Source organism: Drosophila albomicans, chromosome 3, assembly GCF_009650485.2.
Source record: "Drosophila albomicans strain 15112-1751.03 chromosome 3, ASM965048v2, whole genome shotgun sequence".
Lineage (NCBI taxonomy): Eukaryota > Metazoa > Arthropoda > Insecta > Diptera > Drosophilidae > Drosophila > Drosophila albomicans.
This window is the reverse complement of record NC_047629.2, coordinates 23,968,785-23,992,337: the sequence shown is the minus strand read 5'-3', so window position 1 is coordinate 23,992,337 and position 23,553 is coordinate 23,968,785. Positions and strand designations below refer to the sequence as shown.

The 23,553-nt window shown below is 39.0% G+C and overlaps 1 protein-coding gene across 9 annotated transcripts in view; it reads right to left on the bottom strand.

Moving 5' to 3' along the window:
• The window catches only part of LOC117568896 (ecdysone-induced protein 74EF), an 80,816-nt gene that overhangs the window by 13,859 nt on the left and 43,404 nt on the right, over positions 1-23,553 (bottom strand). For 6 of the 9 annotated variants that reach the window (XR_007954940.1, XM_052004948.1, XM_034249798.2 and 3 more), the window contains exon 2: positions 3,694-4,352. Coding sequence is in view for 8 of the 9 variants with exons in the window: in XM_034249798.2 (XP_034105689.1) it covers positions 3,694-4,352 (659 nt within the window). In the remaining variant the exon portion in view is untranslated. The other 3 variants (XM_034249799.2, XM_052004947.1, XM_052004950.1) reach the window with 3 other exon arrangements.

Genomic DNA, 23,553 nt, shown 5'->3' with positions numbered 1-23,553 from the left:
GTAATTAAGTGCTCAAGTCGCACAGGATGCCGCACACAACACACACACACACATACGAATATACACAAACAATTTTTAGTTGCAACTGCTGATGATGCTGCTGCTTGCCCCATTCTGTTGCTACATTTGTTGTAGCTGCTGATTTAGTTCAATTTATATGTACCAAGTGACGGGGCGACAAAGAGTAACAGAGAAAGAGGTGGAGAGGCTGGTAACCGGTTGGTAACTCGGTCAAAGTGAATGCTAAAGGCAGCAGCACGCTTGATAGCTGACAGCGTTCACGTATTTGCTCAGCTTAGACGAGATCGACCGAGCTACGTAAACGTTATACGGCACAGAGCATACACGACGGACGTTACGTATACGACGTATGTGTATTTGCTTAGTTTATTTTAAATGCCATTTAAGCTGCACTCACACACTGAAATGGACTAATTCTCTAATGACATATTTTAATGTCGACTCTGTCTGGCCAAAATGTGTCGTAATTTCTAATTTCCACTGGGTTTTGCCTCTCTCTCTTTCTCTTATACTCTTTTTCTCCCACTCTTCTTGACTGCAATCTCGTTCTCTCGCTCTTTCTCTTTCTGTGCAGCAGCACATAACATTTTGAGCTTGCTGCTTTGTTTTTGCTGTGCACATGACTGCAATTTGATTTATGTGCTTTAAATTTGCTCCAAAATTTACTGATATTTGCTGTTGCTGTTGCATCTGCAGCTGCAGCTGCTGCTACTGCTGTCTTTGACTATCGCAGATTTGTTTTATTGCGTGTTGAACTGCAACAGCATTGTATGTCATGCCAATTGCAAACTTAATAATTTAATTGCATTTAAAATCTGATAATAAAGCGACTTCCATTTTTAATTGAAAGAATGCTTTGTGAAAACTGACATTAATTTAAAGTGCAAAATTTAAAAGCTTTTAAAGATGCAAATCAATTTAGAAGAAATCTGACTAAAAGCGGCAAACAATTTATTTGTGCGGCAATAACAATTTACAAATTTGACTTGCGGGGGGGGTGAGTTAGTGGAAAATCACGGCGCGACTAAAATTAAAATTGCAGCAAAATGGTTGAAACAAAAGGCGCACATTTTCTTCTCGCGGAAGCAATTCATTTATTTAATGTTTCCTGCATTTTATTGTCGTCTGAAGCTGAACAAAATTTACGACAATACCAAGAGCAACAACAATAACGGGCAAGGGGCTGGAAAATGCGCGGAAATGTTTAGAGTTGGCAGCAACCCCCAAAAGAGTCTTCATTTCGGGGTGCAACAAACAAACAAACATGAAACCCAAAGCATAGTCAAAGGGGCGCAAACCTTTGCCGAGCACAAGACAATAGAGCAAAGAGCTCTGAAAAAACAGCAATGCATTAGTTAAATGAACTCGACTAGCTGATTTTCTCGATTAAACAAAGTGGAAAGTTATCGGTGAGTTGCTACTTAAAGCACTCACAGCTTGTTGTACAGGGTATTTTTAGATGGTAGAGTTAAAATTTTTACATGAAAAGGAGTTGCCTTTAATATCAATATGTGTATCTTCTTTGTGCATACAAGTTTCCTATTCATTTAACTTCCTTTTGGCATACTACATTTTCATTTTACTGTCGTGCACTTAATGCCTGTTCATAAATTTCAGTCGTTATTAATGCAATGCAGGCAGCAGGTGTGAAGAAGTGACTGAAACAACGCACTAAAGCGTATATAAATGAGAATGCATAGGAAAATGCAACAATATGTAAATGCATTTATATCAATACGCAACTGTCGACACAAGCAACAGTGCCAAATGGCAAAATCAAGGCTTCGAACACGGTATGTGAATGGCAAAACCCGAACCGATAACTGTAATGATTGCGTTCAGTGTGTGTGCGTAGTTATCTGTGAAATTTGCTTAGCGTGTGTTTCTAATTTGAATGTTTGGGAATTACGTGGCGTATGTGTAATGTGCCATTTTGTCGCCTCAAAGTATGCTATGCATATTTCGCTAATGAATTTCATCAGCATTGCACAATGCTCACGCCTCATTGCTCCAGCAAGTTTCCAGCAATATCTTCTCTATAAGTAAATAAACCCCTAGAAGCAATATCATCAACTGCAATTGCCACACACACACAGCAGAGTGTGCAATGCATGTGAGGGTCATTAGGAATCTCAACTAACTGCTGACTTATTAAGCAACTGCTGACACTAGGGCCAACTTCAGTTCAGCCAACCCCAAAGACACTTGAGCACGAGCTCGAGCTCGAGTTGGGTTTGTGCTGGGCTGGGATTGTACTGCTGAAGTGGAGTGCAAACTGGCTAACCAAACACACTCGCACACAGCAGCGCAGAGAGCGTATTAACACACTTTGTCGAGTGTGGCCCAAAAGGCCGCACTGTTGTGTGGCTTGAAACGATGAACGGAGTTACGAGCCTATAGGACGACCAAAACCAGCAAAGGCCTACAGGCGCTTAAGTGCTTATTAACTTCTGCACACTTGAAGGCACAATTATGAAATCGTCAATTTAAACCAGACACGCACACACTCATCGAGAGCAGGAAGACTGGGCGGACAAGACACGGTCATAATCGTGTCCAGCATGACAAGACATAAACACATATGAGGAGGCCCAGAGAATTCCCAGAACAACGTCTGGGTCTCGTATACAAATATGCGAGACGTGCGTGCGGCAGACGCTGCGTATGAGTAATAACTCTAGACAAGCGGAAAATTAATAACACTTGAGGCCTTGCAATGCCCATCCGCCTCTCGCTCGTATCTTTTCTGCTCTATCTCTCTGTCAACCTCTTGCCCTTATGTCATCTACTCGATTATTTGTAGTTAATGTGCATTACCTTAAGGTGTAATTTGTTATGCAGCTGGCAAATGGCAAAAGGATTCTCATCAAACTCTAGTCCTCTTGTCTCTTCCCTCACCTGGCTCTGTCTAGCATAATATTAGCTTTGCCAAACGCTCTATATAGTTACGATAACACACTAGAGTGCACTCATTGAGCAAAAAATTTAATTAACTTTCAGCAAATTGTATGTGAGAGAAGCAGCACTTGGAAGTGGTAAATAAACTTGAACTTCACATTGAATGAATTTTCGTGCTAGCTGTTATTTGCAATTAAAGAAGACTTTGCTCAGAAATTGATGACAACTTTGGAATGAAATTGGTTTACTTTTAATTAAAGAGACCGCACTGCACTCAAGAGAGAATGTTGTATATTAATGGAAATAAAATAAATACGTTACTATCAAATAAACATTTGCTAAAAAGCATCCGAAATTTTAATATTTCCGCATAATAAAAATTGCAATTATATTATATACAAACTCTATTTTTCTTTTTGCTCGCTCAATCTTTATAGATTTCCATTTTCAATTAAAAAGCCAAATGCGATCTATTTGCCAATGTGAATGACACTTTATTAATTTATGCGCCAGGAGCTGAGGTAAACGACAGAGCAGGAACTGAGATGAATTGACTGCAAGTGGGAAACAGAGAATCGAGAGACTGAAGCTCGGTGTGCTCGACAGTCGGCCACAAGTCAAACAAAGCAGCTGATGAATTGATTTTAAATAAAATATTAAAACAATGGGCAAATGGTGGCTGGAATGACTCAATCAAGAGACAGACAGAAAGAGAGAGAGGGAGAGGGACAGAGTAATATACACCTCAGCAGTGAATGGCATGTGTTTACTTACCACACCCTCGCCAATGTGATGCACCGTGCAGGGAACGTGCGCTGTGGCGCCAATCTGTGTCGTCACCACGGTTGAGTTCTCGGTGCCAAAGTACATGGGCGTGCCGAACACATTATCCGCGCCATCGATGCCATGCGTCGCCTCCAAATGGTTCTCGACGTGCACAGGTATTGGATACGGGCCAGCTGTGTCTTTGGCTTGAATGCGCGAATGCTGTTGCTGCTGCTGCTGCTGCTGCTGTTGCTGCTGGTGATGCAGCTGAGGCAGCTCGTGCTGTTGCTGCTGCTGCTGCCGTTTGTCATCGATCAAATTGTTGGAATCGAAGCTTGTTATGCTGCTGCCACTAGCACTACTTCCACTGCCACCACTAGATAACGATGACGACTGCAAGGAGACTGTCGAGCGTTGCTCGGGCGCTGTCAGTGCGGCCGCCGAGGCGGCGGCAAAGCTCGAGCCGAGCCCGAGCGCTTGTGACATAATTAAATTTTGATTTATATGCCGCTGTAATGCCTCACTTTGGCTGCCTGACGACAACGACGACGTCGCGCTGTGCTCTTGTTGTCCTGGCGCCATTGTTGTGGTTGTTGCCATTGCGGATGCTTCTTCTACTGCTGTTGCTGCGGCTGTTGCTGGTGCTGTTGTGGCTGCCACAGTGCCGCCTGCAAGAGAGAGAGAGAGAGAGAGAAGAGCACATTTTAAAATGTGTTAATATATGCGCTGTCTGTCGACGGATAAACAATAACAGCATGAAGTCAATTAATTTGAATGCGCATAAGCGTTGCGTATACGTAATATCGTAATATCTTTTCATTGGGATTTTCATTAGCAGCAGGCGGGCAGAACAGCGCTGCTGAATACTCGCACAGCCTCAGTCCTATTGCTCGCCCCTTACCACCCATTTGCATAAAATGACACAGCTAATTAAGGCGCCTATATAACGTTATTATGATGCGCTAACCCCTGCATCCAGCCTGCCTTCCTCCTCTCAGCTGATGCTGGTGCTGTTGATGTTGCTGTGGCCTTGAGCAATCTCAGTTGTACTTATTTGCCCAAAAATCTGCGCATAATTTTCATCAAATTTGTTGTCTTTCTCGTACCAACAACAACAAAAAAGAGGATAAATATGTAAATATTGTCTTGTTTATTACACGTATTTCTGGAAATTGTTGACACACGTGTTGTTAACAAATAAAACAAAGCACAAATAACACAAAAAACATTAATGTATATTAACATTTTTCTTGTGTTATTTGCTGACCGAAGTTAATTTACTCTTTTTAATGACATCAAAATGAGTAGCTCACTTTTTTTTGTAGAGAATACTTTATTAAATCTGCACAAATATTGATAATAAAGTTTGTACATGTAGTGCACATTTATTGCAGCAACTGCTATTTAATCTACTGCGCTATGCGTCCCGGTAACTATCAAATGCTCTACTTATGGTATATGCATATTACGTATACGCCACACCTTGCTTTATCACTTTGCTATAATTAACCAGTTGAATTTCATATCGCATACAATTAAATATTAATGACGCAATTGATTTTAATTATTCGGCGATAAGCACTGATAATTGTGAGTGCAATTGCCCTTTGGAGTTATTTAATGCTTTGCTGCTGTTTAAAGATAAGTTTCATATATATTTTTTGACGCCGTTTTAATCTCAAAATAAAATGAAGTAAACAAATATTTATTTCATTTATTTATTTAATGCCTTTTTGCTGTGTTAAGATAAGATTCATATAATTTCTTGGAATTGTTGGACGCCTATTTAATCCACAAATAAAATGGAATATAAAAATATTTATTAAGTTTATTTCTTATTTATTTAAAGTTTGTAATTATCATATCATATGTAATATATAATTCGAGTTGCTCCGAATAAGAGTATGCAAATTAAATAAGTACGTACTTTTTCATTCGCTGTTTACGCAGGCAAAAAATATGTTCATTTCATATTAAAACAGAGAGAGAGAGAGAGAGAGAGTGAGAGAGAGAGTGAGAGAAAGGGATTGTCGGAGTACACTTTAGAAGTCTGTGGTTTGTTTTTAGTTGATTTTCAGGTTCTGCTAAACAAGGGACATGGCGCATTTTGCCATTAAAGCAACCGCATAACACGTCTGTGCTTCGGTGAATCTCATTTGCAGTGCGTAATTTGTGTAAACCAAATAATATTTCACAATTAAACATAATTGCATTGGGCAAACGGATTTGGTTTTGGTTTCATTTGGTTTGCTTTTTGGCCTTGATTGGCATTTACCGGCAAGTCAATTAAGTCAAATGTTACATTTCAATTGGTCACGCATACGAATTTAACACCCATTCCTCCAAATCTCTCTCTTCCGCTCTCTCTCGCCCACTCTTAAGCCACAAAATTGTGTAGAATATTAGAGATTTTGATTTTCGTGATGGCATTGCAAATGGCATTGTCGTGTTTTTTGGGTTGTCCTGAGAGACCTGTGTAAGTGCTTTACAGCAAATAGGTTTAGTATTTGGCCATTGTTTGAAATTGAAATTCAAAATCAATATGGGAATAACTTTCACATTAATTACTGCCATCATCAAGGGCTGTCAATTCTCACTCTCACTCAGTAGTTAATTTACGAAATTTATGTTTTACGTATTTCAATTTACAATAAGTACGAGTAAATGAAAGCTCTTAGCTTTTCGAAAATTTCTCTAATTGATTTAAGCAGCTTACAAGTCTGTAGAGTGTTTTTATCATGTTTGCATAAAATACCTTTCAATTATTAATTAAAGTTTACAGATCTATTAAATTACGATATTTACTTGGTCAAAGCACCTGCAACATAAGTTGAATTTAAACATACAATTTGTATGGGATAAACAAATAAGTAATGTAATTAAAATAATAATGACAAAGTGTCAATATTGCCAGACAAATGGTAGATGAAAGGCGGAGGATCAAGTGTGTGAATAGAGCTGCTGATGTTGACACAATTGTTCGCAGTTGGCAGTGCATCAATTGTCAATCTATTTGCAGTTGGAATCTACAGAAATTGCTGTCTGTGAATAAGAAATTTAGCAGCCCCCACCGACACTCGCATTCTCAACCAACTATGGGTCTGAGAATATCGCATTTGCGGTTCTTCACTCGACCCGACTAAGGCGCAACAACAACAACACAACAGCAGGAGCAGCAAAGGCAGCAAATAACCAACTGCGTGAGGACAATGCAAGTTCACATTGTCCTGGCTCATTCCGGCCGAAACGCATCATCGTGGCAGTTTTGTCACGTTCACACGTGACTGTGAACGGAATTCAGCGAATATTTCCCAGTTTCTCGCAGTTCTCCTCACATAGTTCGCTTCAACTCAACTCGGTGAAGCAGCAATACCAGCAACAACAACAACCACAACAACAACAACTGTTGGGTCTGTTGCAATATAACCGCAACGCACCACCAAAACTGGCTGCTGTCTCTTGTTGGGTCTGCTCTGTTCTATTTTGCGCTTCGCTCTGTTGCTGTGTGTTGTGTTGTTGCGGCATTTGCATTTGCATTTGCCCCAATCCCAGATAGAAAGCACAAAAAAAAAGAAAATATAGAAGAGAAAAATAGAAGAAAATTTGCATTCTTCGGCTGCAGTTGGGCGACTTTGTAATTGAATTTTTCACAGCGAGTGGCTGTTGTTGTTGTTATTCGTGTTGCGGCTGGTAGTGATGGTGTAGTTGCCACTGCTGCTGCTGCTGTGGTTCGTTATGTTGCCGCGTTGTGGATTTACAAGCACTGCGCATTGTCAGCTCAGTGAGGTGCACTTGCAACAACTACAACAAGAACAACAACAAAATGGCAAAGGCGCGCATTATGCCGCAAACATTCTGCACCAAAGACAACAACAATTTCTATTTTCTACGTCGCTTGTGAGTGTGTGTATTTCTGATTATTAACGCTGCAACATTCACCGAGCTCGGCAAATGCAACTCACCCAAGCAAACACAGCATGTGCGTCTCTCATGACATTTTAATCAAAAGTTTTTTTGCTTGCAGTTTCTCAACTTAATGTCAAATAATTACTCATACGTCTGTTTGTGTCAACAGTGCGTATGTGTAATGCTCAACAAGCAATAATTTAATGCCATACTATAAAACTAATAAATTTAGTATGTGATGCTATTAATATTATTCAATTGCAACATTAACTAAATCATCTCTAATTTGATTGTGTGTTTGCTAGCCAACAAATGTGAATTATACAGCTTCATTTATCTGCAGATGCATTTAAATGCTTCCTGTGCTAACATTAATTACGTTCGAGTTCGTTTTTCATGAAATCCAATAAAAATCTAATTAAATAAAAGAGAGTTTCAAAATGAAGTTTTTGTTGAAGCTGTAATTCTCTATATTAGTATATATTTATATTTCTAAATTGCTAACATGTTTCCATAATTCAATATTTGAATATTTCTATATTCCCGTATCTCCATGTTTCAATATTTCTTTATTTCTAGAATTCCATATTTCTATATTATATTTATATTGCATAGCTCTATATTTCTGTAATACTATATTTTCTATTTTTTTTTTATATATTATTACATTTTTAAATTTCTATATTTATATATATTATATATTCCATATTTCCATATTTCTATATTTTTCTATATTTTTTCCGTATTTCTTCATTAATATATGTCTATATCTATATTTATTTTCCCTAGTATATCGATATACCCTTAGATAGAGCATTGTGAAAAAATATGTCATGTACATTTCCGATTCGTTCTTTGCTTTTCTGTCTTCCTCTTGTCCCTAATTTGCTGCACATAATTTATTTGTCGCTGTTAACTAAATTTGCGGTTTTTTTTGCTGTAATTTAAAGCATGCAGCAAACAATTGACACAAATTTTTCGTTCAACAAATTTGCGACAATGGCCCGCAAGTTGCTTAGTTGAGCTGCAAATTGAAAAGTTTTAATTAAATGCTTAAAATTTATCAATTAGTTCGTATGCTGAATATGTTGCTGTTGCCTTTCCTCCTTCCTAATGCTATCTCACTTCTAAACTCTGTCTATCGCCAGCTTTCTCTGTCTATTTCCCGCGGTATTTGGTTTTCAATTTTGCAACGCAAAATTTGAAAATTTTGGTTTTGGAACAAAATGAGCATTCGCATTCTGCTAACGGAAACAAAAAGGATGGCTCTTGTCGCTGCCGTTGCCAAGGCTGTTGCTGCTGCCGTTGCCGTTGTTGTTGCCAAGTTTTCGAGTTTTCGAGCTGCTGTTCATTACGGGAAAAGTTCTATGAAACGCGGCCGCGGCCAAAGAAGTTTTCCAGCAGCAGCGGCGAAAACTCGCCAAGTTGTTTTTATTGCAAATATTGTTCAAGCTAAATGTTTGCATTTGACACTTGGCGGTAATTTTGTGTAAATGCGTCAACTGGCCTCTGGCCATGAACTGGCAACAACTCCACCAACAAAACAGTAACTGTAACAATCCATGGAGAGATGAGGCAACATTTAATTGGGGCACGCCCACACGTACACAAAAATGGACGCCAGAGCGTTTAACTTTGCGACTGTCATAATTTTTATAGGACGTTAACATTAACAGCCAACAGTCAAGTTGAACAATGGTCTCGACCACCCGAGACTATCCAGTGTATTCCAGATGTCAGATCCAGGATTCTATCTCGACTCGGTCTCGGCCTCGACGTCAAGTACAAGTGTAAAATCAGATAAGTGTTCTACGCGGCGGTGGCGGCGGCAACTTGCAACTAGCGACTATTTGCCATTTATTTTCCAATAAAGCGTCACCGAGCTGCGTTCTTAACAATCATTAATGCCACATCCTCTCGCTCTCTCTTCTAGTAAACAGCTGGCAGACTTCACAAAAGGGCCACTAACTGCGCGTGGAGGAGGCGCACATAAAAAGGCATTAAGACTAAAGTAAAGTGCCTATTTAAGTTGAGTCATAAAATTGGCTTTCTATCTGGCAAATGGCAGCGAAAGTAAGGCAAAGCAAGGCTACGCAAAGCAACGACTCTGGCAAGTCCTGCCAAGTCCTTTCAAGCGACGCGATTCTGCGATTCTTCTAATTTTATTTATTTTATTTCAATGCGTGTCTAAGTGCTCAACTTTGAGTCTACAATATGCCAAATGCCAGAATCGTACTCGTGTTTATATAAAAGCATTCTTAACTTTGCATAGTTCAAATTGCTTAAGAGAGACAACAGCAAAAACTTGGCTAATTAGCCGCAGCACCAAGAATTTAATTAGTTTGTTGGCTAATCGAAATTCCAGTGCGTTTTTATTATGCGATTGCTGCTGTTTGTTGTCGTCGTCGTCGTTGTTGGCGTCGCTTCTTGACTGTTCAAGCAATTTATCAGTCAAGTTCTATATTTGGCAACATGTAATGCTTGTCATAAGTATCAAATTCTGATTTTTTCTGCCACTTCATCAAATGAGGCATCAACACACACTCTCGCGTTGCCGTTTTTTGTCAATAAATGGCGTCAGTGTAAGCTTTGCTGGCGCAACATTGTTAACGTTTTTGGCATCATATTTCCAGGAATGCCTACAGAAAGCAATACTACCAGACGACACGACTTTACGATATCCTATATCTAACACTGTTATTTTAAATTAATGTAATTGAATATCTGGCAAGAGATCAGATAGCGTTGAAGTAATGTAAAGCATTAGGACAAGTTTTTATAAATAACAATTGTTAGTTGAAAAGACTGCTAATTGTATACAAGATTTAGAATCAATATTTAAGGCATTGAATAAATGCTCGTTTTAAATAAAATTCTATGTAGTAACACTAAACTTATTTTTCTCATACTCTTAAACTTTACTTTACTGTCATCTAAAGTGTGTGATAAACGGTTCGCTTTTACCGAGTCTCATTAAATCAAACCCCACACAATTTGTTTCATAAATTGCACATTGACAATATACCCCATTTATTTAAGCAATGCGCAACATCAAAATCCATGGGAGACTGGCAAAAAATCGAAAGAGCGAAGGCAAAAGCAAAAAGTATGCGCAACATTAATAAATTATGCGAACAAAATAAATAAGGTACAAATATGCTACAGTGAGCTTTTATATCTGCAAAGCCATTGAGCTGGGCTTGGGTGTGTGTTTGTGTGTATGTGCGGGTGTGAAATCAAACGGAAAAGTCAGCAAAAGAGGAAAATATAAAAGAGCATAAGTTAAGTGCGTCATGTGGCAAGTGTGGCACGACTTTGGCTTTGCGTTAGAGCGGGGAGGCATGTGAATCCTTACCGTCTGCTGCTGTCTGTTGAGTGTGGCCTCTAATGAAGATTTATATTTTCTATAGCTCACACACAGATACACACAGACACACACTAACCCACACATACCATTAGAGGCTTTGCAATGCGCCGCATTTGGGCAAATTGCAAGCACGTGCAAATTAGAATACAAATACGAATACGTCTACGAACGCTGAATACAACGAGTGCCGCTGCCGCTGCCACTGCTGCTTTCCATGCTTGACTAAGCACTTTGAATAGTCCGACCTCGGGGTAAAAGGGCAACAACGGCAGCGACGGCAACGACTTCAATAAATGTTTAGTATCTCTGCCCCGTCAAAATGTGCCAAAAGCCGATGCTAGAAGCGAGAGTGAACCAACAACCGAACTAAGTTCCGGCCCTCGACTCGTCTCTTAGACTCTAGACTTGACTCGACTGTCCTTCAGTACATAAAATTAAATTGTCAACTTCCGTAATGCGGCGCATAAACACACAAACTGCGGAGCCAAAACGCTCTGCCATGTGCCTGACCAAAGTGGCCGAGCATCAAAGTGAAAATATTATTAAAAGCGAAATAAAGCAGAAACAAAAAAGCAACACAAACTCGAAAAAAAAAGAAAAACGAAAAACCAAATTCCAGATATATATGTATGTATAAATAACAAACACAGCAACAAGGACCACAATTGGAAAAGGAACTTTTTGGCAGTCCACTTAATTCGGCTCCCAGCAGCTCCGCAGTCCAGACACACTTGACATTTTATACAAAGCAGGCGATGTCGCGTCGCAGTCCACTCTCAAACTCAGTTGAGTCTCAAACTCAATCTCAATCGCTGTCCCAAACCTAGCCCTCTGGCCATAATGTATATATATAGAGCGAACAGAGAGGATATAAACTGCTTCACCGGATGTGGCAAATTTGGGGTTCAGACGTAATCAAAGCTAAACACTTTTTGCCTACGCTCTGCCAGATTTCTTTTTTATAATAACTGCGTAAATGTATCTCAAAATGAGCAGTCCTTTTTTTAAGTGCTTTCTCATTTAAGTATAGTTTTAGTTGACTTACAAAGGTGTGTGGTGGGTCTGCACTTCATCATTGTGCAGCGATTTGTGAAATACAGAATCTATTTTAATTCATTTTTTATCTTTTCATATTTATCTTTTTTCGTATTGCGGATTTGCTATAGAGCAACTGATTGAATAGAAATATCATTTCCATTAATTTCACTTTCAAAATAGAGTATGTCGATTTGGAGGCAGCTTTGTAAGCAATCCAATACAAAATTTTAAAATATACGAAGAGTATAAATAAAAATAAAAAAATATTATATATACATATTTAACAAAAATAAAAAGTTAAATAAATAGAAAATATTTTTATCAGAGTCTCCAGAGATTCATAAAATATGATTGTTAAATCCTTCAGTTCAGTTCATTTGTTGTTCAATAAGTAGTGTATTCAGTCGTCCCTATTGCTTAGCTAAATCGCACAAGTCATACCTTTGCTTCGGCTTGAGCGCATATTACATTTAATGCCCTTGGACGTCACCTATTTAAGTTCAATTTATTTTGCGGCCGAAAGGACATCTAAACGAATGCCATTGATCGATTCTCCTGCCCATCTTCATCTCCATCTCAATCTTCATTCCTTATGCCACTTCCTGTTTCCCCTTCTTTCTCCTCTACTCTCTCTGTGGCCCATTTCCAAACGCAATTCGCATTTCAAATGTGACATTGGGCTCTTCAGATTGGCCAAATCTCATCCTGGCTTTTATGTACCAGTTGTTTGTTGTTGCTGCTTCTTAACACATTTTTATGCGCCACTGTGAACTGTCACATTTTGTACTACATAAAAGCAACCTGACACGGGGATAGGGACTAGCTGACTCTTTGTTGAGTGATGGGGATGAGCAAACGGCGAGTGTTTGCCCTTATCCATTTGATGCCGTTGACATTTCCACACGCTAAGCTAAGCCCAAATAGCAAATGGCATTGGCATTTTGGCTTTACCCGCCGGATGTCCAACATTCGCTTTTTGCCAAAATGTTTTCAGTCCAAAAATCGCAAAATCAAATTGCGGTTATATTTGAGTATTTTGTCAATTTACTGCGATATGCGTTCACCCGATTTGCTGACAGATTTAACACAGGTGAGTTCGTTTCGGTTTTGTGGTCCTCTTTTTGCAATTAAAATGCCAGCAGGAATTCAATTATAGTGCGAGTTCACAACTTGAGGTCTCAGCAGGCCACAATTGTTTTTTTTGGCTTCAAAATCTGAATCTCTCTCTTTCTCTCTCTCTGTGGACCTAAAGAATTTCAAACCACAAAATTTGTGTGTGTTTTGTGCAATGCAATGTGAATGTGAAAAAGAGAGAAGTATCTTTGTTTAAAATTAAGCAATTTTTTCTGTGGTTAAAATTGTGTTGCTGATTGGCAGTTCAATCTAACAAACACACACACACTTTCGCTGCCTTCAGGGGGCGAGGTGTGTGTGCACCTGGAGTTTAGCAACAGGCAGCACAAGTAGCCAATTTTAGGAGTAGCAAAAGCAAAAGCAAAAGCAACACTAACATTGGCTGACTGCATTCACAGAAACTTTTTGCCTTGTGCGTAATATAAGTTAGTCGTCTGTGGATTTAGTTGCTAAACTTGCTTTCACATGCAATTGCAGTTATTTCTCATGCTCCACCTCTTGTTTTCTTGTTGTACTTGCCTTGGCGCTTATTATCTTAAACAAATTGACTTTAATTTTTGCAGCAAACAACAAACAACAACTGGCGCCAGTGCACTTTGCATGACTTCCGTCCATTATGTTTGTTGGCCCAATGATTGAGCCATGATTGAGCCTGACGTGATGTTGTGTATTTTGTGTTTTGTGTGTATTTTGCGCATTCGTGACTGGACAACATTTTGCTTAGACGGTTAAAGGTAAACCTTTTCGCAGACAAGTTAATTGCACAAGTTTCCGTTGCAGTAATCAATTTGGTGCAACTTCTACTTCGGTGCCACATGCAGCAAGGACACAACGCTGAAATGTATGCTTTACATTTTGTGGCGAGTGCAGTATGGAATAAAGTGCAGTGTGCAGTGGAGTGCCAAGTCCAGTCAGTCTACCAGAGAAACTCATCAGAAAGTGCGCCCGCGGTGCTCTTTGATTCGCAGCAAGTCAAGGCAAGGCCAATGCAAACATTTCCACATTTCCACTTGCCAAATATACACACACACACATAACTCCCTCTCTCTCTTTCTGTCTATCTCTCTGTTTTACTGCCATTACCTTTCTCTATCTGCTCAGTGCGTGAGTTTTGGTTCGCATTGAAAGACTCAGCTGGATTTTGGTCGTTTTGCGGCTTGAAACTATGCTCTCTATGCTATTGGAAGCAGGTGACTTCATTGCATTTGGTGAAACGTGAATTGCTGTTGCTTCTTGTATTGCTATTGCTATTGCTCTTGTGTTGTGTCGGGCTTCATCAAGTAAGCGTTTGTGGCATTATTATTACCTCCACAAAATCCCCACTCAACAACACACAATATCCGCAATTCCCGCTCCACCATTGGCTGCCATTTTTTCTCTGTTTTTCGTTTTCCCTCTCTCTCTGCATTCGCCAAATTAGCCAAAGCAATTTCAAGAAATTATTATCATTGACTAAGTGATAAGCAGAAGAAGAATGGGAAAGAGCCGCAGGACTGGGATTCCCGCTCTCGCTGTCATAAATTTATTGATTTGCCAAAGGCATTCATAATGAATTATGATAATTAAGTCACAAAATGCCTAATGAATGCCTGTCACAAATGCTAAGAGTAATTTATACGTTTCGCTGCGCACAACAGCAATTCCCGATCAATAAATCAGTTTATTAGCCACGACAAAAAAAAAGAAGAAAAATCATGACTAAATACGTCTGCGATTGTTGTATCCACAGTGCTTGCCACATGCCTCGTGCCATCATCACTCATTCCCAAAAGGAAGGAGAAGAGCAGGAGGAGAGGGAAGAAGCATTGCATTACAAGAATCAAGCGAAAAAGCCAGCGGGTATAATAATAATGCCAAGTTTGGACTTAACTGAGTTAAGCAACAAACTTTTCCACTTTTGAGTTTTTAACAGCAGCGAAGGACATTCTCACAAACACACACAGATTGTGAGACACCGAGAGAGAGAGAGAGAGACGGAGAGAAAGAGAAAGCCAGAAAAGGGGAAGAAGAGTGGGGCAGACTACAACCAAAATTGTTAAGCATAAACATAAAGCTGGCGCATTGGAAATTAATTTTATTTAAGATTTACTTGTTTGCAATTCTATTTGCGTACCAATGCCACGCCCACGCCTACGTCGGCACCCACATTCATGCATACACACACAGATACAGACAGCGACATAGACATAGTCATAGACAGAGACATTGGAGCCATGATATCTACGCAAAAAGCATAAATTTTTGCGGGCAACATTGCAAAAATGAATGAAATGAATGAAAGGCATGTGGCTGACACAAACATTTCAACATGACGTTTATGATACCCTGCATATTAAAATGAACTCAAACAGGCTAAGCTGAACTAGTGACAAATAAGAAGCATTCAGTGCCCAATTTAGAATATTTTGTAATATTATATATTGGAATAAACAATTTTGTGCTTTACTTTAATATTTTAAATATTTTTAAATTTAAATAAAATTAGGAATGTGATTATGAAATACAAAAATTTTCGGCTATATTCATTTCCCAATTTACATTAAGCTAATATATCATTTATTACTAGATTATTGAGATAAATTATCACAGGATGCTATTTTTACATAATAATTATTGAAACATTAATAAATTGTGTTTGTTTTCCAATTTATTCTTAGCATCTATGATTTAATAATCGAAGCAATTTAAACAATAGAAAATATATAAGTGCTCTTTTTATCTATTATAGCTCGGTGACATCTATCCAACATATTTCAGGACAATTCTAATTTGTGCTGGGTATGCTGCAGTCGTGCAAGCTTTTTCAAAATAATGTTTGCTTATATTTTCGCGATATGCTGGCAAATCTGCGTCTGAGGCAGGAAATATTCAATCTATGCGGTATGTGAAATATACGCAACACACACAAAACGCACACACACACATACCTACCTACACACACATGCACACATAGGGATGGAGACGGGGGAGTTACCTCATTGTTAAAGCAAAGTCAAGTGAATAAATGCAAAGCAGTTGGGGAAGGCAAAATGAATGCGGATTGTGGGTATGCGAGTGAGTACTCGACTTGACTCCACTCGACTCGCCTCGCCTATATTCGAATGAGATACTGAGGCAACTGAGGCGCTGGAAAGAAACTGCCTTTTGCTGTGGCAAATTCTGACTGCTGGCTGCTGTCTCATCGCGTGTTTGTCTTATGCGGTGTCTGTCGCATCACTTGCCCCCTTGTGCCCCTTCGCTTGCCACCGCAGGCAAGCAGATATACTTTTACAATACATGCTTGCTTACAGTATCTAATGGCAAAATTTTGTTGTCGCAGTTGCAAAGCGCGAGAGTCGCAGAGAGTGCGACATGTAGCAAGTTTGCTCTGTGGCACAGTCTCGCAGAGTCACAGAACAGAGTCTTTGCTGTCATCATCATATTCTTCGTTGCCGCTGCCGTTTGCTGTTGTCTTTTCGCTTTGCCAAGTTATATATTTTTTCTGTGTTTTCTGTATTTTTTTCTTCTGCCAACGACCCCGCTACGAACCTCTTTCCCTCCGCTTCCCCCTGCTGTACACCCTTTTGGCTTTTGTTGACAGTATCATTAGGCATTGCTGCTGCTTGCTGCTGGCGCTGCTGTGTGTTAACCGTTATCATTTGTTGTCCTTGAGTTGCGCTCAAGTCTTTTGTGCGCTGAAACTGAAATCGCGTAAATTTCTGGCCTGCCCCCTGCCCGCCGCTCCCTCTGTCAACTGCCTTAGTCCAAAGATTAAAGGCAACAAATAAGAAGGCAGCCAAAGAAATACGCCACTTTTCTTTCCCATTCTTCGTTCGCAGTTTTTTCTGTTTGGCTCGCTTTTTTTTTTTTGCTTAGTCGGCTGCCAGACTAAATTTATCTGGCATGCTTTATGTGCCATATACGCATTTATACTCTCCATATATATACATCTATATATATTTATAATTTGCGGTTTTCCCTTAGTTTTTTTGTGTGCGTTGAGTTCCGTTGCGCTACTCTGAAATTTAAGCAGTCGGCCATAAATTACACTTGTTGGGCACTTTCCACTTTCTATTTTCCACTTGCTACTTTTCCACTTTCCTCCCCACTTTCCGCACTTTCACTTGAGCGGGCCGAGCACACAAATATTTGCATACTTCTGGGCGCCAGCGAGTTTCAATACGTTTTCGGCTCATTATCACAGAAGTCGACGCTTCAATTGCGTCACTTCGTCCGTCCGTCTGTCTCTGTTTGTTTGTCAGTTGGTTAGTCGGTTAGTCGGTCAGTCAGTAATCCGACCGCAGAGCGAGTGCCAGTTGCAAACACCCCTTGCCATGCCTTGCCAATAATTTCGAGAGCAATTTTCATAAATTAGCTTGTCACACGCTCCGCGCGCACTTCCCACCACGCTAAGCTCTCTCTACAGCCTCTTCTCTCAACTGTCAACTACTTCAACTGTAATCCAAATTGTTACGCAAGGTCTACTCACATACACACACACACATTCTCGTACACACACTTAAATATATATGTATTTATTCCATGCGCCCTTAAGGCAAGCAACTGAATTTGCTTTTTAGTTACAATTTCTGCGTGGGCGTCGTTCTCGTTGCCGTTCTCGTTGTCGTATGGCAACTGCCATGTTTAGAAGTGGGCTGAGAAAGACGGAGGAGTGTGAGTAGTGTGGGTAGTTGGGGGAGTCAAATTTACTGCGCTTTAAACTTTAATTTATGTAGAGCACAAACACACAGAGAGGCTGCCAAATGTGCAGCCAGCAAATGGGCCAAAAGTTAAAGCGAAACCCCTTTCCCAGCCCAAGTGTAAATTATCAACGGTAATTAAGTAAAGCCTAGCATGCATATGCGTGTGTCTCCTTCTCCCCTCTCTCTTTGTGCTTAAGCCATTAAATGTGTAGCCCGCGTATCGCATTGACTATAAATTTCAAATTTAATTCCAAAGACAAGCGCATAAACCGCACAAAACAACATTCAAATCATGCCAAAGTTGCGGCTTTTGCTTGCACACAAATACACAAAAAAAAAAAGGAAGAGAAATGTTCATAAAACGAACGAATTAATCAATAAACATAAAAAAAATAGAAAAAATGCAAGCTGCGCTGCGCAATTAAAATGAATTAATTAATTTTTCGCTTGACCGGATTTTTTGTTCAAATTAATGCAAATTTGGCAAAGTCAGAGATCAGAGCGTAAATGTTGCAAACTCCACAAATTGATAAATGTTTTCGACAGCTTCATATCGATTGTTTTTATAGCTCATTTAGAACTAGGCTGAATAAGTAAACGCAGCTATATTAAATTTCATTAACTCCCACAAATCGCATCACTTGGTGAGAACTATATCGATTTTCATCGCTTCATCTAATTGGGGAATATAACTGCCTTGAGAGGTTTTCTTTCTCTTCTTTTCTTTTTTGACTGTCTTTAATAGTCTCGATTTTTTTATTATCATTTTTACTTTCAAAATGAAAACCTTCTTTTAACATTGAAATTCTAGTTTAAAAATTTTTTGCAAATGTTACTTAATTATTCTTTGATTTATAGAATTTTTTATTATAATATGGAAAATTGTCTTTTAAAATTGGAATTTTTAAATACTATTTACAAAAATCACTCCCTTATTCTTTCTTTTTAAATCTTGTTATTAGACAGAAATTTTTTCAATTGATCATATTCTTTAAGATACATTTTTTTATTTTCAAAAATATTTTTCTATAGTCACTCACTTATTTTTGTTTTGAGAATGTTTCAAGCTTCCTTGCTACTAAAAGAGTACCTATTCATATTCCTAATGTTTTTCCCCACATCTCTCTTGCTTCAAGTTCCTCGCTGCAACTTTAAGAGCCAAATTTCAATAAACCTACCGAGTTCAGATCATTATGATCCCAATGCTGCGCAGAATGCCTCGACATGAATATTAAGTGGCGTGGTAACCTTGAAAACTATTCCTACAGCTGAGGCCACAGTGTCCAGAGCAATCTTATGTAGCAACTGCTGCCCCTGCCACAATGTAAGGTACACAAAAAAAGAGGAAGGTTGGAGGGCTGGAAAAAAAACGCTGGTAGAAAATTAATTACCGCATCATGGCGCGAAAATGGCCGCCGCGTTCGCTAATGCCTCAAAAGTCATGTCTAACTTTTGTGCGCTGCCAACTAAAAAGTTTCTAATTACGACCGTGAAACCGGCTGGCGGTTTTTTATTCACTTACAACAGAAAGGGCAGAGAGGGGAGAGGCAGCAACAAAGTGGGAAACACTGAGGTAATGTGTACTGGCAGGCGCTTATCATTTGGTGTTTAAGTTTTTAATACAAGCTTCAGTTGTTGGGCCATATATAAACCACTCCCCATCTGCTCTTATGATTCTGATTTTGTTGCCTCTGTTGGGGAACCAAAGGAAGGTAAGATGGCTGGAACAGAGGCAGCGAGGAACCGGAACCTCGAGGCAGCGGGTAGCGAATGGAAGCCATGTAAATTGTAATTACACTTAAAACCATAATCCGGCTTTATGTGTAAAGCGCGCTTCGTTTGATATGGGGCGTTGCCGAAAAGGCGCATTAAAGGACTGCTAAGCAGGGAGCTTTAGACAGACAAGACAGCCGTGAGTTACAGTTACTTAAGGCACAATCCCAAGGTGAGCCTTACCAGCAGTTTTTCGCAGTTCACTGGCCAAGGATACGGCCCCGGGATACTCCGTGAAATGTATTGAGCGCGCAGAAATCTTTAATCGCATAAATTAAATTTATGTCTATTGGAAACTGAAAACCAAAGTGACTGTTGTTCTAAACAGTCGTAGTTATAGTAGCGTCCACTTAATGTCCGATATATGGAATAGGAGTGAAAGAAATTATGCGGAGCCAAAAAGAAAAAAAAAGTAGAAAGATCAAAGTGTTTTCAGAAATGGAGATAATGGAAGAAAGGAAAGAATAGCAACCAAAATACATGACTACAAGAGACCCTGTCAAATGCATTAACCGCGCAAAAATCATTAATCGCATGAATTTGAGATCTAAAGTGAGTGTTATACTTAACAATATTGGTTACAGTAGCGTCCACTCAATGTCCGGCATATGAAATAGGAGGGTAAAAAATTATTCGAAACCAAAAGTAGAAAAAGTGTCAAAAAGATCAAAATGTTTTGGGGAAAGCGATGCAGACATAGAAGGGGTAAAATTAGTTGAATTTTTATTATTTTTTAATTTCATAAATTCAAACTAAACGAAAAGTGAATATTGTGCAGTCGTGGTTACAGTGGCATCCACTCAATGTGCGAAGCATGTGGAGTAGAAATGTAGAAAAATTATGCTAAAGCTAAAGAAGATAAGAGATAAAAAATGCTGAAAAATTAAAGACAGAAGTCAGAGAGAAGTAAAATAATAGGAAAGTAAAAACGCATGTAACAAATATAGAAGTTTATTAAAGCGAAGAGAGGAATTATTAACCGTGGCAAAAGCTAAAGCAAGCGAGTCCCTTATCTTGTTATGATCCCATCTAAACATAATTTTCTACAACAATATATTTAGTCAATGTGATCAGCAAGATGCATATCCTTAATTAATGCATATTCCCAGTTCCATTAAATAGTTTATTTCAAAGCAGAAACTAAATGAATGTGTTTCACCAGCGTTCCATGATGTGTTTAAAACTTAATTGTCAAGCCATAAGTATGTCGAAAACTTGCTACCAAGAAAACTGTGGCAAACTCTTGAAGTCGTTTAATCCACACAGTCAGAAGTTTGGGCGAAAACAACTAGGAGTATACTACTATAGTATATGCTTAGTACAACAAGTATACGACGGGGTGTGCGTTGAATGGAATGTTTGTGGAGAGGCAAAGCAAATTCATTCGCATACGCCGACAGCAGGCTGGAAGACAAAGTGTAACGCATATGTCTTTGGCAGAGCTTTGGTTGCATGCAACATAATTTCAATTTCGGAATTTGTTGTTGTTGCAACGCATGCAATACGTTATCCTGATGACTTCCACTGCTGCTGCTTATAAGGATACGCCAGCCAGCGAGAGCATTTGCTGACGCCATTTGGCTTTTAGCTTTGCATTTTGGCGTCAATGTGCTCGTTGGCATTTAAAACGCAGACAGTTTGCTCCAGTTGCTACAGCTCGCAATTACTTAGTATACGCACACACGAACTCGCACAACAAGCTCCAAAAATATATGCGTGTGTGTGCGTCTCTAACAAAAAATAAAGTTAGCGAAAAGAAAAAAGCAAAACCAGAAAGTTTTTACTTGAAATTCAAGCAATTGCTTTTGAAAAGTTTCAATTTCTGCGAGCTGCTCGAGCTGTAAGCTGCGACTTGCCAGTTGCCAGTTGCCAGTTGCCAGTTGCGAGTTGCGTGTTGCAAGTTGTGAGCTGCCACAGAGCTCGACTTTCCCCGAGTTTCGAGTTGCTGCCGCGCCACGTTGAGACAAATGATAGGCAAATTCTGTTTCAGCTACATCCTCCTCGTCATCGTCTTCGTTTCGTTGCGTTTCGTTTTTCCGTTCCCGTTTTTCGTTTTTCGTTTTTATTTTAGCGCTGACAACTTTCGTAATGAAATTGTGTCAGCGGGATTTTCTTTCACTTTGCCGCCTGTCCTGTCTCTGCATTTAACTATAAGCAAACGCAACAACAACAAGAACCACGTAACAACAACATCATGTCAAAAGTGACATGAAACACACTCAAACACACACACACAGAGGCGAGCAAATGAAATCAGGCGCGCATTTCAGGCAAATTAATTGCGCAAATAAAGTGACATTCCCCAGAGAGAGGCAGAAGAAGTTTCACTCAAGCCAGTCAAACCCTTTCGTCTCTGATAATTACAGCGTATCGCCGAGAGTTGAATGGGGCTGGGACTAGCCACTTGTCAAAGTTGTCCGCACAACAACAGCTCGTTAGAGTCCAAAAGGGTTTTTGGCCAAACCCATTTAACTACTATGCACAGCATCTTCATCATCATCACCGTCGTCATCATCATCACCATCATCATCAACATCCACATCAGCGATGATGCGCAACTTTGGCGGTTCGACTGAAAGTTTGACCCAAAAAAAAAAATAATAGGAACTCGCAAAAAAGCAGAAGAAAGAAAGAAGTCTCGAAGTACAAAAAGTGGACGACGAAGACGACAACGAAATAGACGCTCTGCTCTGCTCTCTGTAACTGGCAGGATGTTAGGTAAATCAGAAAATCATTTGCATATACGATAAGCAGGCAAAGTTGAAGTGCCTGTCAGGCAGGTAAGTTGACTCTTTACTTGTCTTTAATGGATTTGCATGATTCGCAAAAGAAAAAAAAGAAAAAAAAACGAAACCAAAAGAACGAACGAACAAAAAACCACAAAAGTTCAGTTCTCGCTGCTGAAGCCAACCAAAATAAATTCGACGACATTCTCAAGTCGAGAGCGGGAAGAAATAGCACTGCAAATGCATCGCCAACTAAGCTACTTAGCACTTAATACTTGTGCCATCATATTCTTAATAAGATCAGTTATAAATTGGAAAACATGCTGCAGAAAGTTGTCTTAATACTTTCAGCTGTGTTATAATAAAAATAGACAAAGCTTTGCTTGTTCATAAATTTGCATGATTTTATTTCGTCTTCAATTTTAACATCAACCAACCCATTATATATATTTATTTATAGACTATATTTTTATACCAGCTAATTATGGGGTAGAGCGGTGACAGATACGAGTACGGTCGGGTCTTATTGCTCTGGTAAAAATTCTGATGTATTTTGCTCTCTATATACTAAGTGATATACTAAACTAAAATTTCGGGATATTTCAGTACATTTTCGGTATTTTAATTTGATATATTTTGAAAATAATACCGCTCTATTTAATTTCGCTCATTTCGGTATATTTAGAATATTTCTGGTATATTTTCATTCTATTTTGATTTAATTACAATAGATAGCAGTCGATCATACTTACTCTCTGAAATAATCGTTATAAAGCTAAGATGACTATCTTTTATTTTGCATTTTAAATTCTTTCTATTTTAAGTAATTTGACAAATGTCTGGCTACCTTAAATATTAAATCCGTGAAATGTATTCATCCATTAATTTAAGTGGAAAATGTTCATTAAAGTTGGACAATTTCTCTTTACTTGTCAATAAATTTGCATGATTTTAATTTCAACTTTTAGCTTTATTCACAAATCCTTTTAAAGGTATTTAGCATTTAATTCATGTTGAAAATGTACATTAAAGTTTGACTTGAACTCGTAGGCAATGTATCAACAATTTATGTTAATATTTCTCGCGCAAATATTTGCAAGGATCAAAGAGGCAGACAAGAATGTTTAACAGCGAATACCTTTGGAAATCGAGCGTGCATTAAAGACTTGCGTTTGCGCTGCGTGAATTGTAAGCTTATAATATACTTTTATGGCACATCAACGTATCCGCAATCTCAATCTCA